Raw genomic sequence first — 21,020 nt, forward strand, 5'->3', positions numbered from 1 at the left:
ATGACTAAGAGCAAATTTTTAGTGAATTTTTGTTGTTCCTTTATTTTGTTTGTAAATTTCTTTCACAACTTTTGTCTAATTGGTAAAACAAACAAAAATAATAATTACGAGTACGAGGCCCCTGTTTGGATTTGCCAACTGAGAAATTAATCTTCTCACGTACTAACCAAAATAATATTGACAATGCGCTAAAGCGAGTTTTACTTTGCCCCAGACGATGGCACGACGCTCTGGACAGCTCACTACAACTAAACGTACATATAATGCATGTTAAGCAAGATAAAGTAAAAATGCCTACGAGTTTTGGTTACATTTTCGGTATTTTGTGTGACATTGAAATCGTAATAGTTAATAAAAAACCAAAACAAATACGTAGAATAGAGTAATTTTTATTTGGTAAGCGTGCATTGAAAAACATGTCGGGCCTTTCGATTTCATTAGATGAACGCACTGGTAAGAAAATATGGATATCACGTAGAGACACATAACAAAGAGCAACAAAACAATGGATGGGGTGGATGGGCGGACAAACGAAACTTACGCTGTCAGCTCTAAAATTCTTACCAAGCGAATACACACATATAGTAAATATATGGATATGAACATGTGTGCATATGTGTATGTACTATGTAGTGATAAGACCTACCGCTACTGCTCTATATATGTACATCCATCCATACATACATATGAGCACTTAGCTATACACACCTATACAAATACATGTATTCAATTTAATTTTAACGCTGCTGCATGCAATACTACCAAACAGTCGCAAACTTTAGTGCTGAATAATTATGCATTATACCTGCTTTAAGCAATCTTCTTGCCTAACACCGCCTACCGCCTACCACCCACCGACTGCCAGCTCCACCGTCATTACCTTTAGTGTTGCTCTGTGAGTTGTGTATTTGCTATTTTTGGACTTTAGCGGGAACAAGTGGAGCAGTAAAAAATTATTTACTCTCCAGCGCACTGCTGCTGTTCACATCAGAAAGTACTCACACGCTGTTACTCATATGCCGTTGTTTCGACCCATATGCAGAATTTGTCATAGGCCTATGTCAGTGTGCATGTGTGAGTACATGGAGATACGTATTGATATCGAACAGAGGTGAACAGCAGCGCGGGTAACGCATTGCCTGCTAGAGAGCGGCGCTGAAAGAGTAGCCCAATCGCGCTAATTGTGTGATTATTTGTGATTGGGTCTGCCGGTGAGCAGCAGCGATTGTGAGGTATGCAAGTGCTCTAGCTGCGCTGGCTCATTTCAGTTATTCAGTATTTTCACTTGTCGGAACAAAGAGGTGCACGCTTTACCACTTTTGTATCGGCTGACATTTACGTCGCAGATTTAATTACCTCTTTGCCACCTTTTAGCGTGACTGTCATTTAAATGTAATTCGGTTAAGAAGTGAAAAGAAAAAACGAAAAAAATTAAAGCAAGTACAATGAATAAGTTTGAGAGCTAAAATCTGAAGTATTTGAAGCTGAAGCTGAAGTAAAGACGGCGTTTGTTCCGGTTTGTCGGAATTGCGCCAGTGGGCCGAAATACACTACTTTACATTATTCACCCTTCGAGCCATTTGTTAAACATTTTTAAGCAAAACAGATAAGAAACAGTGTCTTATACAATGCTGAGGCACCCATTTATATTTAAAACAAAAAAAAAAAAGAATAATAACAAACAAGTACAAACGGGCATTACTCATACTCCCTGTAGCACTATGCGGGGCGAAAGAAGAGCCGCGGGATCTACAGCACGCGCTCCAACTTTATTGTGCAGAATATTGAATGCAGCTGAATTGCGCTTTCGTTTGCTTGTGTTAATTTAAACATTTTTCTTCACGCCAACCGCTACTCTACCCTCGAGACCGACCGCATGCTCCGTTGCTTTCGCATTATTACAATATTTGTACATACATTTGTGTGGTGGTGTGGGCGTGTGCGTGTGTATTATCTGTTATCCATCGACTGCATTAAAGTTTATTGCGAAAATTTTAAGCAGCCCGCATTCTTTATTTGAGTTCCTTCACTTCAATTCTGTTTATACGCACCTCGTCCTCCCATTGTTCTTGCGAGCTTAGCACTGTGAAAGCTGCTTTCTTAATGTAAATTGTTGCATTTTTATTTGCATTTGCAATTTATACCGAAGAAGGCAAGTAGGGAAACAAGCAGGAAAGTGAAGAAAGTAAGTATGGTATGTAGTTACTTGTACAAAAGTACCGGGAGCGGAACGAAGTTGTGCATCGAGCAAAATCCAAATTCTTAGCGCGAAAGTGGATTCACTTGTTTAACTTTACAACAACAACGACAACTAGCGACCCCACAGTTCCAATACAAATACTGTTATTCTTATACCTAAGCAGTTGTGGCAAGGAGCCAATAGCAATTTGTATTCCTTTTTCAATTCCATCTTGAAGTTTTTTTGTGTGTGGCGACTGTTGCTGCAGGAGGGTTACTTCTTCCACTTTTCGACTACTTTTATTTCGTAAGTTTTTATTCAGTTCGTTTATTTGCGTGCATATGTTATTGATGTACGAGAAACATAAACGATCTACGATTGCCATTGCATTTTGGTGTGCATTTCTATATACAGCCATATATACCTATGTATGTACAGACATACATATTTATTTTGATTTTTTGGAGTGAAAACCCGTAGGCGACCAACGAATAATAAACACATCACTGCTGTTTTATGCAAGGATTTGTGTTTACTTCGCATCAAATATTGTCCATATGCGTGTATTAGTATATACATACATACTTACGTTATACCATATTCATGTTGTTGCTGCACTTGGCAATCTTACATCTGTTGATTTTGTGGCTTTAAAATTTTTGATAACCTCAAGGGATTTACTATTTTGCTATCCCTTGTGTATTTTTATTGCACATGCGAGAAGGGATGTATGCGTTGTTCTTGTTTTTATTGGTATAGCTTTGCTTAGTAAGCGTATTGAAAAAACTATAGCATAGTTGATGGCGAAGAAAGTTTACAATGCTAGTAAATTGCACCATTCAAAAGGGCAAGAATAGGAAAATTAAAAAAAGTATGAAAAAGAGTTGCCTTCACTCACTTACGCAGGAGTTGTATTAAAGAACTTATATTAAAATCATCTTGTAAGCGCTCCTCTAGCTGTTCCTGTTACCTCTACACTTCGATCGCTTAAATATTTATTCAATACGATTTTGTGAGATAATTTTTAAGTTTGATTTATATTCAACACTCACGCCTTATTGTTATATCATTCATTTATAAAACGCTAAAATAACGTGAAACACTATAATCACATTAACTTAATTCATTCAGGCTTTTACTTCTTATTTATTTATTGCAATTAAAAGATACACGTAGACCGATCCACGTGTGGGGCAATGAGAAAAAATATTTCGTGCCATTAAATTTATGATAAAACGAATTTTTTACACATTTTGCCGTTTTTCCTTCAACTGAATTATTGATTTGCCTTAAATGACTGTAAATGCACATATGTCTGTACATGTGCGCGTACGTTTGTTGCTGTGAAAGTGCGTTAAATAAATTTAACGTGACTGCTGTTTGCCGGCATTTTTTTTAAAGAGCGCGGTGTCAGCACAAAAAGGTTTCAGGCTTTTAGGATTTTTATTGCATTTGATGCGCTGTTGTAAGTCGGTTCATGAACAGAGAGGAAAGTGGACAAATTGTGAAAAACAAACAAAATAAACAAAATCTCATCGCTAGTATCGCTGCTTTAATGCTTTTATCGGGTTTCAGGCCTTCGGTTTTGGGTAAATTTTGTGTTTTGTTGCAGTGTTGCAATATTTATAGCGCTGACTGTTAGAATTAATTAAATAAATTTAAACTACTGTTAGTGGCGGTGCTACGTTATAATGTTAGCTATAGTCATTTAATTTCTAGCAGCTAAGTTTAAACATACGGGATAATTTAATTAGTGTAATCAAATGTGTGCTAAAGCTGAACTTCTCCACAGACACACATATACTCGTACATACTTATATATAAGTACATATAACCAATACGCTCATGTAAAAGCAATAGTAAAACAATTAGTAGTGTATTCTTGTAACATTTGTGGCAGACTTGATTCATTTGCTTACAAAATCTAGTACCTCAACCCTCTAATGCACAAACATAAATCGCAGCAGGAGTCCGTGACACTTTCTTGGCAATTTCGGTACCGAAAACACTAATCTAAAACCGTATTTGAGATATCTGTTATATGCTGCTTAGTTCTTTGGCTTAGTTGTAACTAAGCCTCATAATTTTTTTAACAATATTAATAATATCTAATATAATAACAAAAATAATAATAATAAAGGATCTTTCAAACGTGACGCCTCGATGTCAGCAGTGAATAATTCCTAGACGGTAACTTTTTTATGTCATCTTTGACGTTTGTCAAGTAGACAGATGTACAATTTTACACGATCTTTAAGACGACGTTCTTAGGAATTAGTCGCTCTCATGAATCGACTGCTTGGCGGATTTCACCTGTAGAGTGCTCATAGTGGACATTTGAATTGTGTTGTATTTGTATTTAAATTGTGTTGTATTTGTATGTAATTCTTAGCAGCCGTATTTTGAATATTAATAGTGAAATCTGAAAGAATTAAATTTTTTACATACTATTTAAAACAACAACGAGGGGCGTCTTTTGAAACACCCTTTATTAGTAATAATAATAATTAAAGACTCGATATGGATATTAGAAATATGGTTTTTTGACTTCCTCAACAAAACACAACAAAAAAAAAATACATATATGTAGATATGTATGTATATGCATATGTTGGGTTGAGGAATAAGTTCGTAGCGTTTCTACCGTCTTTTTAAACAAAAAACAATAATTATATCAGTAAGTTAATCAATTATATATTTCACTAAAAATCGCCTTGTCTGGTGTTAAAAAAGTTGTTGAGCCAGTTTTTAAGGACCTCTTTGTTATCAAAATCCGGTGAAGGACCTCCCATTCGAGCTTTTGAAGAGCGGCTTTGATAACTTGTGCAACATGGGACCTGGCGTTGTCGTGAAGGCGTATGGTTAGAACATGTCGATCAGGTCTAATAAAAAATTAAATAATAATAATAAATAGTTTTGTAGATCAGAAAGAGGTCTGTCGAGTGAATACTTACCCTTTGGCAAACAGCAAACAAATCTTTGCAAAGTATAAAAACGCTATGAACTTATTCCCCAACCCAATATGTAGGTTTTAAATTTTTCGAAGATCTGATAGTTTAACAGAAACTTAATTAAATTTGTAACGTTTTATTCCAATACAGACAGCAAATAGTTCTTGTAATACAATTTACTTATTTTCCTTTGTACCGCATTAGAGAGCAGACCTACTGACTGACCTTTTATCCCTTACTCAGGAATTTTTCTTGTTCTTTTGTTTTTGTTTTTGTTTTTGTTTTTTTGATGACTTCTGGCTCCACTGCTAATTACTTCAAGTGTCCCTTTCGCTTTTAGTGCAAATTGCTCCGGGTTTTCAGTCGAATTTAAAAATGTTTACCCTGAGGCATACTTGTGCAGTAGAGGATTGTGTACTCCACTGCTCATTTTCAAGGTAATGATGTCACGATTTAATTATGTATATCTGAAATCATATCGAAGTTTACCACATTTTCAATATCAACTTACCGCTGTAGATTAAGTGTTTTGCCCTAAATATATGTATACGAGTATAGCTATGTTTTTTATTTTACAAAATTTTTTTTTTTATTTCTCTGATAAGGCAACATTGATACTGCTCGTATAACTGTATGTATGCATGTATGTATTCACTCGTATACGCTAGTAGCATAAGTCCGAAAATATAATATGGCGGTGGACAGGTGAATTAACAAGGTCAATAATAAATTCAGGGGGAACTGAAAAAAACGTTGTTATCAGACACCCTACACATACGTATGTATGTATGGCCAGATTTTGTTATTCGAATGTCGTTTGAATGCTAAGTTAAAACAAACAATACAGAGGCACCCGAGTGCAATATTTCACATATTTTGTTAGCGGTTCTGAAGTACCGTCTATGTGGGGCGGAGTAGTTTCAGTAATAGTAGAAATTTCACGGTGCACTGTGAAAATATACGATCTTTATGTGATTTTCTATTTGTCAAACGAAATACTAAATTACAAGCATTTTATTAAAAAAAATTATTTACTTTATTTTACTTGGTTGTTTTAAGCGATTAATGCGTTTGTTTCCTGTGTTATGGACGTTTCCTTTGGAGAAACTTTTCGTACCATAAAAGCTAAAGCTATTTTTTTAAAGTTTTATGTAATATGATTTTATAATTGTTTGTTTGCCTCGTATTAAAGATTTCTGACTGTAGAATAATAACGAACTGGAACTATTGAGTTAATTTAAAAATCCTAGCGGTGTTCGATAGCGCATCTCATGGAGGCTTCGATTTTTTCCGCTGAGCAATAATATTTAAACTCCACGCCCGGAGAATAGCTTCCCAGCCTTATTTGGGCCTATTTTTTCGAAGGTGCACTGCCAGAAATGCACCCAAGATTCCTTTGAAACAAAATATCGTGAATTACTTACTCAGAAAAAAAGATATTGAAAAAAGAAATTCTTTGGTTGGCCCTGTATTATAGTGGCCACTGTATTAAGCTATCGCTCTCCATTTTTTTCTTGGAGGCTTTAATTTTATATATACACTCGCAGACACCTAATTAGAAACGCGATATTTTGATCAAAACGAATGATTTTTTTTTATATGTGCAACATTCAGTGGAAAAATTATCCAAAATCAGCCTGATTTTTAAGCCACAATCCTGCAATTTGCATTATATTATAACAAAATTCAATGGGCTATATAACTGGGTAGCCATATTTTTTCTAAAATCTGATTAAAAAAATTTGAAATTTTTTTAAATTTTTTTCAAAGTTTGAAACTTTGAATTGCATAAATGGCTTTGTTGTAGTAGGAAGTATATTTTTATAAAAGAAATTCTATGAAAAATAAGTAAAAAGTCAAAACTTTGCAATGTGCCACAGAGTATACAGAAACAAATATTTGTAACATCCGATTTTTCAATTTTAAATTAATTAATTGACAAATAATTGTATTGTAACATCCGATTTTTTCAATTTTAAATTAATTAATTGATTAATTATAGCCGTTGAATTAAAACAAACCTCGCAGCAAAATGTATCACATCAACATTTTGACTAAATTTGACGTTTTTTTAAATATATTTTTTTCTTTATTTTCATAATTTTTGTGTAATAAAAACCACATAAATCGAATTTTAAAATTTTATGTTAAATTTAGCCAAATTTCTCAAATTTTTCATGCCAATTCTACTTTTTTAATTAGAATTTTTAGAAATATTTTCATATGCACTCTTATAGCTAATTCAATTCTGAAGAGTCTAAAAAAATCCCATTGATTTTTTATAATATGTTTTTCCTTGTAATTTTGCACGACAGTTTTTATATGGAGAAAATCACAACACTGTCGGGTGTCATATTAATGAAGGAACGTTTAAAATTAGAATAGTAGAAAATTTTAGAATTTGAGAGATGGAATATATGACTTTTGATTGACTGCAATAAATTGTTTCTAGGCAAAACTCGCTCAATTTCTAGCAAATATGCCAAAAGCTGCTTCACATCATCTAAATAACTACCCATTGCAGTTATTGCACAAAGGTTTGATTGTGTTAACACACACACCTGCACCCATTTGTACGTTCTATTTGTTTTCTTTTCATCTATCGGAATATTTTGTTTACACTTCTTCGTCATTAGTGCTGTTTATATACTTTATACCAAGTTTTTTATAATTTTATATGTATGTATGTATGTCTGTATGTATACCATTCTATAAAGTGTAGTGCTTATCAGCTTGCGATTGTGCCATACTTTTTCACATGTTTATGCAGAGCGATGAGTCCTCTCAACCGAGCCAACGCCATTTAGCCAATTCAATTATTTCGCAGCTCTTAATGTGGCTGGGGAATAAGGTTTATCAGCATTTAGTTTCGATTTTGTTTAGCTTCATTACTGCTAAGCTTTCAATATTTTTGTCATATATATAAACATACATAGACATGTTTTTCTCTTATTTTTGGTTTTCCGCTATCTATGGAATTTTGTAGTTGCTGTAAGATAAGAATTTTTTTATTTGTATTCTTTCCCTTGGAGTGTCAACTAGCCCAATTGGCTGCGCGACCGACCTAGTCATGGCGCAGCGAATAGTGACGAAACGTTTAGAACTTTGGTATTTTGCTTCTTTTTTTTATTTCATTTGTGATTCATTGACTCAGACACGTTCACGTTTATGTGGCCATTTATGTTGTTATTAAAGCGTACCACATTTTGACAAATTTTTATTTATTTTTTAATTGCTGCTTTTTTGCTTTATTCAGCTTCATCAACTCATTTCACTTTTTGGAATATCACCTAATATTTCTTTTTTTTTGTGTTTTAGTGCTTTGTTGATGGGTTACTTCAGTAAAACTTTCTTCATTAATTTTTAAGGCCACTATTTCTTGCACTTGTATGCGTAAAAGTCTTTGTTTGTTTCAACGGTTTCAATGGTTTTAGCGGTTTATTGTGCCATTTGTCAAATGAAATTCGCACAGATTTGGGACGATTAATCATGTTTTGCGAGCCGCTAAGCGGTAAACTTTGGTGTTGAAAAGTGAGTTTGGAATTTCATGTCAAACACACAAGCATCGAGATTTAATACTTTTTATATTCAGACGTTTAAATTTTGCACTTGAACTATTCGGTAAACATGGAAGAGTTCCTTTCACTTTCTTCCTTTCTTTAAACTTTCTCGGTTGTAAATTATGTGCAATGGTTTTAATTTACGCTTTAGCGCTAAATGAATTTGGTGAGCAATATTTTTAAGTTTGGTGCCTCACAATTAGCTTTTAATACTTCCAGTTTCCACAGGGTTTCTATTTCATTGGAGTAGATATTCTCATACAATTTTATCCCATTTTTTATTAAATTTTGTGTGTGAAATGCATGGAGGTATGTATGTATGTATACGATGTATACGATGGTTTGGTTTGCAAAGTGATATTCAGTTTTCATATACTTGACATTGCATTCATAACTTAGCTATTTTTTTCTTTGATATAAAGAAGTTCGAATTCGAGGGAAAAAGTGAAAGAATCGTTGCATCAAATCAATTTATTCCATCGAACAAAAAAAATGTTGGTAAATAAACACTTTACAAGTACAGAAATAAAGGCGCAAAATATTATATAGTATAATAAACATCAGGTTCTGTTTCTTACATTCGCATTTACCTATCGATAAGGACAAAATAATATCTTGTACTTAGGCAGCTTTATCTACTATTTTCTATTGAGTATCTTTATGGCTTCCTTATCAACATTAAAATGTACAAAATTTACTTTTACGATGCTTTCATCCAGATTTTACTCTGTCTTCACTTCCATTGTTGTGTAATTTGTATATCCTTAAATCTATTCGTATTAAAATGCTAGGAATAACGATCCATATAAGATCAATACTAAAGTAAATAATATATTAGTTATAAAAACAGTTATCTCTAAGCAAAAAGTTCGTTTGTCATTCATTTCACTGTAGAGAATACGTATTAATTATTTTTGATTGTATACAGAGTGGTTCATCTATATTTGGCACATGAAAATTTTGAATAACTTCGACATGTGTTCCTCGAATTGTTATTTCTATAGCGCTTTAGACACGCTTTAGACACACCCTGAAAATAACTCATCGAATATCTTAACTCAGCGTCATGAGCGGACACATTACACTCTCAGCGGAGAGGTAAATAGACGAAATTGTCAGTTTAGGGGCATTGGGAAAATCCTTGAATCGTGCATGAATAACCTTTGCATGATGTTAAAGTCACGGTTTGGTGCGGTGTGTACGCTACGAACATGGTCGGGTCTACGAGGATAACGCAGGCCGTAGCCTAACTGTTAATGGTGACAGATATAACTCCAAGATAACAAAATTTTAGCGTTCTTTCATCGAGGAAGATCAGTTGGAGCACAGTGTGCACTCATGGCCCATACGGGGTGACAGACGCTGAATTCACTCAAGACAATGTTTCCGCGGCGGCTCATCTCCAAAAACAGCTAGTTCGACTGGCTTTCTTCTCGCTTTTAGATAACGCCGGATTTTTTGACTGTGAGGCTACATAAAGGGAAAGGTGTACTCTAATAAACCTCAAACGCTCGGCTCTCTGAGGATCAATATTCGCGGGGAAATCGAGCCATAACCTTAGAAATGCGCCAGAATGTTATGAAAGCCGCAGAAAAATCACGTCACTGGAAATGATGGCCATTTTCTCGACATTATTTACGTTTATTAACCCAATGAATTGAAGTTCTAACCGGTGGAGTCAAAACTGATGCATTTTTCACTAAATTATTAATAGTTGTCATGCGTCAAGTATAGGTGGAACACCCTGTACTTACATACATACATGCTATCTTCATAAAATGATTTATAACACATTTTTGCTTTATTTTATTCGATTCTATGTGTTTATCAACGAAAGCTTTAAACCCTTGTGTTACTTTATACATCATTTCACAACATATTTTTGTTACGCGCAAAAATGTCGTTTAGTTAGTGAATTAATTTAATAAATAGGTACTTATATAGACCTTCTGGAGAGAAGTTTATATCATCAAAGTTTGTTCTTAAAAATAATGTTTTTGAGCTTTTTCTAGCAATACAACTTGAAATATATTTTAATGAAGATTAGATAATTGGATTTTACCTAACCGATTTTACCGAAGGCTCGATTTTCGTAAACTCCACGAGAGTGTTATTACTGAACTCGCAAAGTTACGACCACCAACTCGACAATGGTCGAGTGTTATACCGAATTTATTTTTATTTCGATATATACGTAACTTTCTTAAAGCTTAAAAAAATCAAACCTACGAATTAAATTAATCAAAGGGTTAGGTACTAACCATTTGCGATTCACCGTGCGTTAGCGAGTGTCGAATAGATAATGCAACTGGCATAAATAAACACACGTTGGAAAATAGCTGCATTTATTTAAGAGTATTCGTGATGAAACTTGCCTGATATCAGAAAAGAGAATTGGTAGCACTGAAAATTGTTCATTATACCAGTTTTATGAGGTAAAACCATGCTCGTTAGTGGCCAATCTTGCTCAATAACTTGTTGCTTTCACATGCAAATTTTTCATCATGCGCGCAGAACCCAAGCATAGCCAGCAGGAAAGTGGTGAATCGAAAACCGCTATTATTTCATTGCCATCAATAACGATTGATTTTACCGTCTCGGTATGCGGTTAATTGAAGTTCAATTACTGGCGCACACAAATACATTCTTACATATGTAATTCTTACAGCTAATTAACAGAAAACGCAATTGGTAATCAGCAAATTCAAAAGTCATAGATGATTAACCTTTAATAGTATTTCCACTTTTCTACTATCTTCCAGAAAAGGGCAACCCTTAGGTCATTGAACTGAAGAAAATATGCATGAAATATGTATCCATGACTAAAATTAATTGTACATTTTTCTTCTAATTGCCTCTGCAAGTAATTGAATTTGTTTTCTACGACATTATAATACATTTTTTTATAATGATTTTAGTTGCACTTATTAAATTAAATTATCCTCACAGAAATCTATGAAGACTTAAGTCTCTTACAAATTAGCTAACACTACAAAACTTTGAACTCTGCCACATTCAAAAGGCATCTGCATGTACGCCATCTGAAGATACTGACCGGCTGTCCAAGTTCATTCAATGCTTGACTGGCTGGTAATGCCGCATAAATAAAGCTTACAATTTGCTTCTCATCATCATATTTTGGTTATTGGGAATCTCTTGTTGGGCAGACCTAGCTTTGCTTACGTTGTTATATCCTGGAAAGGAGTTGTTGCTGTACAGGGTTTGTCAAGCCTGTGTTCCTTTTTGGCAGTGTTTTTTCGCTCGTTCTGGCCGTTCAATTGCACATAAGGCTGTTGTAAGAGAAAATATTGAAAATAGTAAAATGCACCCAACGTCGACGGATAGATATATAGAGCCCCAACTATGCTTAGATGTCATCGAAAACTTCACCAAAAGAATCGACATTTGTAAAGCGTAATTTATCATTTATCATACAAGTAGTAGGTTCCCTACTACAAATGCCAATCAACAGATAATAAACTTCTGTTCAAAATATGTATAGAATTTGAATCTAAAATAAATGAAAAAGATTTGAACTTGGATGACCTTGTAAAAGCCAATCGGATTTCCGTGCCAATATGCTGCTTTGTTTAGTCGTTTGATTCGAAATTTATGATCATCTTTATTCACGCTTCAGTGGCGTCCACTCCACACAATTGCAAGATGATTGGCATGTCTGGCGTAGAAATTTGTTTGGGATTTATGTGGTTTACTCAAAAATATTTGCTGTTTTTATTGGTTACCAAACCATAACACAGTGATGGAGAAATTTTTGCAATGTATTGCATGAAAATTTAAGATAAGAAATTATTTCAATTTCGCCCAGTGAAACAGCTCTAAATTTTTATACACGCGCACTTGTGCCCAAGAGTAGTTTAATTTGATTCACATAACCGTTATATGTAACAGGATAAACGAAACGAGATATATTTCAGAGGAGCTGGTTTAGCTGTGTATCCATCTGAGTAAAAATTAATATATTTCAATAAAACTTGGCACATTCTTTCACTGTTACTCTTCCTTCAAGGCAGTTTGGTGTTAAAAATAGACGAAATCGTAAAAAAAGGGGACGAGCGAAAGGGGAAAGCGTAATATCTTTGTTACAACCGAAACAAAATTACTTAAATCTGTTATGTGTAATGAACTTACGAAAATAAATACGATGCAAGAAAATTAAAAAAAAAGCAAAAAAACGGTTCCACCCCACGTTTTGGTAGAACTCGCATTAATTGCTTCCCTCCTCATTTAGATCCGACATCATTATTATTGAGATCGGATAGTAAATACGCCTTTTTTCTATATGTTAAGACTAAATTTCCGTCCGTCCGTCTGATATTACAAGCTATAGATCTCATTGTTTATAAGATGGTTTGATTCCAAAAATTGACAACCAGCCCAGATTACCTAAATTTTACTAAGATGTGGGCGGCAGCCGTAGTCGAATGGGACGTAAAACACCAAATGATAGAAAAGGTCTTTTCTAATAGCGGTCGCTCTTCGGCAGGCAATGGCAAATCTCCGTGTGTATTTCTGCCATAAAAAAACTCTTCATAAAAAATAATCTGCCGTTCGGAAGTGGCGTAAAACTGTATGCCCCTCCAATTGTGGTAGGGGGAAACACCCAACAAAGGGTGTAAGCTGCAATTATATATATAGTTATAAAATGTGCGCGGATGAAATTTGACCTTTACCTCTTTGTTTTTATTTTTGAAGAGGCAAACACTGGATAGAAAATGCCTAACACGGATCTAATTTTTTTACGCCACTGCATATTTATTCGTCCTTACTGTTGCTGCTATGTATGTATTCTTTTTGATTTGGTTTGCTATATTTGATGTAGACCAAACAAATGCTGAAAGTCGTAAATTTTGCCACTTTACATCCTCTTAGGCAAAGAAAGAAGAAAAAAGAAACAACTGGAACTACAAATAAATTTATGGGGAGAATGACATTTAGGCGGTAGAGTCTTCAATGCATAAATTTTCAACTGTTTTGTGTTATCCCAATAATCTAGTAATAATAATAATAAAAATGGTGTACGACACACACCTTTGATACGTTAAATGATTAACTTAACTTTTCCCTACAGTCTAGTTTCATGTTTGTTTATTAATCTAGTAGCGGGTTTTCTACTCTCTGCCGAAGAGCGAACACTCTTTAAAAACTTTTTCAGTTTGAGTAAAAATATCACTTAATTGTTTTCGTCCGTATAATCGGCCTACACACAGGCTGGAACCAACATAACGACTTCTAGATGTTTCTGTTTCAAGTATTGGTCGAAAATAAGTAAAATAACGCAACTTTTGTTCAATTTTGTTGGGCGGAATTTTTTGTAAAAATCTTGGCCTACACACTTGCACGAAAAAGTTCAGTTAAAAAGTTTGTTCATCGCTGTAATCAAAATTTCCTCAAGAAGATAACCTTTATACATAACGACTTTTACTCCTTCATAAACTAGATACGCATCTTGGTATAATAAGAGTATATATGTCATACATAGCTGAAACTTCCATCAGCTCTTATAACCTGCTCCAGCCGAGACCTGAGGCGCTGACATGTACGAAGCAACTATTCTTTGTCCATTATAGTCATTACTTCCATGATGGTTCCAGTAGATACATGTACAGGTTCGAAAGTAATCCTGAAACCCTGCCCGAGGTAATCACCATCACTGCTCAATACCCGTAACACCATCAGCGGTGTTTTTTTTTGTATCCAAACCACTTGATTATCTTTTTAAGACTTTTCGCGATTTCACGATTCCAGTATTTTAGTTTTTCTGTCGTAGCTCATCGTTGCACGGACACCTATTCCGCACTACAGTACTAAACTTTAATTAGGAAACAAAGTACTAAATATATGCCCCTTTTACTTATTTACTTAAGATAATTTTGAATTAATTTAAACAGTAAGGAACTGTGCAATTTCATTTACATGGAAGAAAAAAACACAGAACATTTGTAAATGAAAACTATTTGTTGGAAAATAGCAGCAAAAAGTATATACAAAAGTTCGCAGGAAGACGCATGCATGTGCCGTCATATTATTATTAACCCAGTAAGTAACGAACGCAAAACGCAATCAAAATGTCCCAGAGATGATTGTACATAACGAAAAGTTCCATTTATTGGACGGATTAAAAAAAATGCTCGGATTTTCTGATTTTTTTTTATATTTGATATTTCTTAATTGGTTCTTTCGAAATTCACCAGCGTTCTCTGCTGTTTCAAATTTGCTCCAGTTTGCTATTTTGATAATTTCTTAAACAAAAATTTACATATTTCATTTAAAATAAAATCAGTACAAACAAAAATAAATATTTCATTAAAAAATTTGTATTATATCTTTGTAAATCATCAGAAAGTTTAAACGTTCTGAAAACCGCAACCAAAAAGTTAAAAATGTATAATAAAGATAATGTATTATATCTCTATGAGATGGCTGCATTTATTGGAGAGAGATTCAACTAATAATAATAATAATAATTGGCACTTACACCCTTTATTGGGTATTTAGTCGAGCTCCTCCTCTTAATTGTGGTATGCGTCTTGAAGTTTTTTCACAAATGCAGGATGCCGCGGAATTTTTTTCATGGAGGTAATATACTCAGAGTTTTGTCGTTGCCTGCTGAGGGCAGGCTATTAGAGAAAACTTCAATGATTTGGTGTTTCATACCCGAGGTTGCGAACGTGCGAGATTGCGAACCGCAGGTATTTACGCTCCAACCCATTCTAGTGCAGCGGGCGAGAGACTCAAGTGTATTAGGGTATTTCTGGGTTTTAGCTGGTACCAAATTTCATATTTCCTTCCAGTGTTTTTATTACAATTTTGAAATAACTCAAGTGTACGCCTTTGTTGTTCCTTAAAATTGAAAATAATAATCATTGCTTTAATGAAACGATTTTTCGCTTATATGTATAGCCTAATTTCTCAATATTTCATGCGTTGCTTTGAATCGACTTTAAAATTAATGCCGTACAACTAAAGTTTAGTTCACTATTTCGCAAATTCAATTTTGTGCAATAAAACTACGCGTATAATACAAGAGGAAGAGATTTATTGCTCTTACCATAGAGAAAGAAGCTTTAGTCTTTTATTTTTGCTTGCCGATTTGAGCGAAGAATTGTGTAGTTACTTTCAAAAGCTATTATCGATGCAATTGAACACATTAAAATCCAATAAGCAAATATGTATTTTGTAAAGAGCCTGCGACTTTTACTTTATGCTCGCTGCACTTGTATTTGTATGAATGTCTGTGGTATGCACGTGTGCATGTATTGTTGCCCTGTGCGCTGTTATTGCTACTTCCGCCTTCACTCCAGCGCTTTCACTGCATTTCTAGTTCTGCATCTGTTTCTGTTTCTGAAATCTTGCTCTAGTGCTTGTGATTTTATAAAATTGCGTACGCATACTTTCCTTCAGCTTCCCATTTTGGCTGCAACTGTTTCCTCTATTGCCGAGGATGATTCGATGAAATTGCACAAAATAATAAAATTGATAAAAGCTCTTTACAGAATGATGATGCATTAGATAGGCGGCGGGTCTTTGTATCCGTTTACACAAAATCTGTTATATGTACGAGTGCATAAATAAATATAAAAGAGCAGAAATATTATTTATATCGAATACGTGAAGCGTATAAGCGGATTTTTTATTTGCATACATACGAACGTACGGACACAAGCGTCAAAATGTTCAACATTAAGTTAAAAATTAAAGAGGGCGATAACACATTTCCTCGCTCAAGGCGTTCGGGTTCGCTGGTTAGTACCAGCGGTCGTAGCAGTCCGGCCAATATGAGTTTACGCAGTTCACTCGCGTCTTCGAATCGCAGCCCAAGTAATTCGCTGAAACGCAAGGACAAACGTGTTAGAATCGTAACAACGTACGCTGGAGACTTGGAGCGACCTAGACAATATGGTAAGAATGCTGCTTGTGGCAAATGTAGTGATAGTCGTAATGATGATGATGCGCAGCGGAAATACTCGTATCAGCTGTTGGCTCAGCTGGGTGAGCAGCTGAAATCATAACCAAATATTTAATGCTCTACGTAACTGAGATGTAGATTGTGAATAAAAGAAACTTTTTCTAGGTAATAACAAATCGTAACTTACATATTAAACATTTTAGTATGAACATTTTGCCTTCAAAGACGGACTTAAGTTGCATACATTAAAAAAAATCACAGAAAGTAACGTAGTCTAGACCAAATAAAAACTCAAACCATTATGTCCACATGTGAAATATGTATTAAAAGCGGAAGAGAATGCAATATGATTTTATTTGCATCTAAAAATGCTGACGGGCGATCAGTTTTTAAATTTACTTTATTAGCTTTTGCTTTCTTCAATTAGCTGCCATTCATACATTTAATTCATGCCTTCTTTTTGTTATCACTTTTTTCAGATGCGGTTGATGGGCTGACGGAGCTACGTCTCGAACAGTATGAAATTCATATTGAACGCACCACTGCTGGTCTTGGCCTGAGTATAGCGGGCGGGAGAGGCTCAACACCCTTCAAAGGCGACGATGAGGGCATTTTCATATCACGTGTGACCGAAGGTGGCCCAGCGGATTTGGCTGGCTTGAAAGTTGGCGATAAAGTACTAAAAGTGAATGGTATTTCTGTGATCGACGCCGATCACTATCAGGCTGTACAGGTATTGAAAGCCTGCGGAGCCGTGTTGGTGCTGGTGGTAGAGCGCGAGGTGACCCGCCTTATTGGACATCCGGTATTTAGCGAAGATGGCTCTGTCTCACAGGTGGGTGGGAGAATTGCTTGTGTTAAGAGTATTTAAATGCTTTCTGTGGTTAATTGTGTCGTTAAACATGCAATTAGCATTGGGGAAAATTTGAATTGGCCTTTAATGCATGCTGCAAATTGATTTTCATTTTAATTTACTGTAGGAAAATGTGCACTTATTAATATTTGCAAATTAAATTTTCTTCACTTCCAGATTTCGGTGGAAACACGGCCATTGCCAGCGCAACAGCAACAATTTACGCAGCAACATGAAAAATTCATTCCGGCACCAATTGAAATTATTCCAGAACAGCAACAGCAACAACAACAACCTGCTACAAATTTCAACAGTTATCAAGCAAATGTATTTACCACACCGTCAACGCTTACGGGAACAGCAGGAGCAACAAATGCGGCAAATTTATCACAGCAACAGCAACAGCAGCAGCTACAACCGCAACACGTTGGGGTTGCAACAACAAATGGCATTTTGGAAAATGGCAAGGTTGGTTTGAAGGGGTGTCGGCCAGTTATGCAGTTGAATTTTAAGGGAAATTCATGAAAAATGGTTTTGCAAATTGAACTCAAATGGAAGTAGAGATCAAAATAATATTTATGGTATTTTTGGAAAATATTACACCGTGCGACGGTAAAAGTTATCCAGGATAAATTTCATATGCAAGTGAAACTATAGATTTTATTAGTGATGCTGCATTCTCAGTTTTTCATCGTCTGCTCAATTAAATTTTCTTAAGAACTTTAAAGTTTGAAAGACTAAATTTAACAAAATAGCTTTAAATACTTATATTCACTCTCTTAGCTCTCGTATTTCGTGGACGTCCTTACAGGACACTCCGCGTATGCAGCATGTCTGACTCGGCATTACTTCGAGTCCTTTTTGCGTCAGCTGTATGGAGAATGATGCGGAATAATCTCAGCACCTTCATCTTGGCTCTTATTTCTTTGCTATGCCTGCTGATATAACATACCTTGATATTAACAATCTGATTGGTGACGGGTGAGATTCTGCGTACTAGACAGTGCTAGTTTACTGGGGAGTCTGTGATAGTTTACTGACGGAGATCAACCACCATCCATTGCAGAGGAAGAGCTTCAGCTGTCTCGTGAGACCCAAGTAACTTTAGCTCAATTATGGTCTGGAAGTCACCACCTTCTTAAACTTCCGCCGCCCGAATTCCGTTATCGGGCTCCAACCACCACCCTTCGCAGATGAAGAACTTCAACTGCCTCGTGGAATTTGCGTCATCTTGGCGCAATTGCATTCCGGATATTGTAGCAGGTTAAACTCGACCCCGATATACTCAATATATGCCGAAATACATATGCCCCCGTAAGGTACTAATCACTTATTCACATGCCCTCCTCGCCTTACACCCCTCTCCCTCTGGACCCAACCTGTCGAAACAGCACAATTCTTGGGCCTACCGTTAGACGAGTTAGACAATGATGCTCGGTGACTACATCGCACTGAACTGCTACAGAAACTACTTAGTGAAGTGTTACAGTAACAACAATAACATTAACAACCTGATGAACCCCATCAACAGCAATAAGCGGTTCGTCGTTCGGTCTGTATCAACATATCTTCTTCCTGTCTAGATGAATAGTTGAACTTCTCTCCTACGAAATGAAGTATACGCAATGAGTACTATAAATAGTATTGAATTGTTCCAGCGAATGGTAAAAAAAAATTTCAATACCTGGATATATCCTCTTTCGTCTGATATTTATACTAACATCGTGATTATAAGTATTTAGGGCCAATTTAGCCATTTATAACTTTAAAGCCTTTTAAAAACTTGAGTTGATGACAAAACGATAAACTGAGCATTACTATGCAAAATCTAAAGTTACATGTGCACATGAATTCCTGGTTACAAAAAAAAAGTTGATTTTTATTACACGGTGTTATTTGCATGTAAAAGATATTTTAGAGAATTTGATGATAACAGTTATGTACATGTGTATTTGGTTGTGTTTGAAGAGAATTAAAGCAAATTTCATGATGCAGAAATTTTTGAAAATTTATCATTTTATGGTTTGTAATCAAGAATTCACGCCCCGAGTGTGATGAGTTTGATATTTCTTAATATCATCAGTAACATATTTTCTTTATTAAAATATTCTTTACCAGGATATTAGTTTATCCATCTTGTCAAGAAAAATTATTCATCTACCTGTTAATAATTACGGTTTACTCTAATTTATCCTGCACATGTGCGGGATTCATTTATTATTCAAATAATATTTATATACATTTAAGCTTTGGAAATGACATTTATTTGTTTTCTCCTTGTGGACTTTTGTAGTTGACGCAGGATGCCCCCTTGAGCTATCTTCAATTGCACACGACTTTAATTCGCGATCAAATCGGACAGGGTTTGGGCTTCAGCATTGCCGGTGGAAAAGGCTCGCCACCGTTTAAGGATGGCTGCGATGGAATTTTCATTTCACGCATAACTGAAGGTGGTTTGGCGCAGCGTGACGGCAAAATAATGGTTGGCGACCGTGTGATGGCTGTAAGTGCATTAAATCTCTACCGCAACAACAATACTCTTCACTTCCATATCCTATAATCATTTTCGTACTCATGTACTCATCTATGTATGTATGTTTGCAAGTGTGTGCATTTGTGTATACTTATGCTCACATTTTCCAACATTCAAAGCGAATTTCGCAATTACTCATCGATGTTTACAATTTGTAGTGGTTGTCATTACCACATCCTGTGCGTGCGAAATGTTTGTGTATTTTGAGTGCTTCATGGTTGTGTGATTTGTATTTACAGATTAATGGAAATGACATGACGAACGCATGCCACGACGCCGCGGTACAATGTCTCACAGAGCCGCAGCGATTTGTGCGCTTAGTTTTGCAGCGCGAATACCGTGGACCTCTGGAGGCGCCGTTAAGCCCACGCAGTCCCGCTGTATTGAACTCGCTTAGCCCTTCCGGATATCTCGCAAATCGGCCAGGTTTGTGGAAAATCCAAACAGTCGAAACAAAAACTTCACTCTTCCTTTCTGTGTGAAATTAGAATTTGAAATTTTTTGATTATTTTTCTCACTGCAGCCAACTTCAATCGTTCCATTGGAGACATAATAACAGAGCAGGCACAAAGTAATTTGCAACATACTCCAGTACTGGCACAACAACAACCAACCCAACAACAATTCAACTACACCACCCAACCGTCGGCATATGAGACACATAAAAATGCCGCGATACCCAACGCAACAGCAGCAACAATAACAGCCGGAACTGCAGATGGTAATATTGTGCCGAAAACAAATGGTTTTACGACTGCAGCAACGATGGCGTCCTCAAAACAACCCCAGGCGCAACAAATCGATAAGATTACGGGACAGCCAGTACCAGCTCCCAGGCGTGCCAACTCTATTCCTTTAGGTGACGCGGCAGCAGAAGCGATGCCAGCCAACGGCGATGCCGCGCAGCCATTCAAACCGGCACCCACTACGGCCACAAACCCACCCACAGATGCTTCTTCAGAAACACAGGTATGTAAAAAGAAGGTTTGATTTTCAGTTTATCTGCTTTAATTTATA

The 21,020-nt window shown here is 35.7% G+C and overlaps 1 protein-coding gene across 11 annotated transcripts in view; it reads left to right on the forward strand.

Moving 5' to 3' along the window:
* Positions 1–21,020, forward strand: part of LOC129245338 (protein lap4) — a 219,992-nt gene that overhangs the window by 96,176 nt on the left and 102,796 nt on the right. For 9 of the 11 annotated variants that reach the window (XM_054883437.1, XM_054883461.1, XM_054883505.1 and 6 more), the window contains 5 exons: positions 17,097–17,452; positions 17,648–17,938; positions 19,764–19,973; positions 20,243–20,429; positions 20,527–20,972. In XM_054883437.1, coding sequence (XP_054739412.1) covers positions 17,097–17,452; positions 17,648–17,938; positions 19,764–19,973; positions 20,243–20,429; positions 20,527–20,972 — 1,490 coding nt within the window. Of the gene's footprint in view, positions 1–1,293; positions 1,441–16,194; positions 16,611–17,096; positions 17,453–17,647; positions 17,939–19,763; positions 19,974–20,242; positions 20,430–20,526; positions 20,973–21,020 lie in introns of those variants that run through there. The other 2 variants (XM_054883490.1, XM_054883515.1) reach the window with 2 other exon arrangements.

Source organism: Anastrepha obliqua, chromosome 1 (genome assembly GCF_027943255.1).
Source record: "Anastrepha obliqua isolate idAnaObli1 chromosome 1, idAnaObli1_1.0, whole genome shotgun sequence".
NCBI classification, from domain to species: Eukaryota; Metazoa; Arthropoda; class Insecta; order Diptera; family Tephritidae; genus Anastrepha; species Anastrepha obliqua.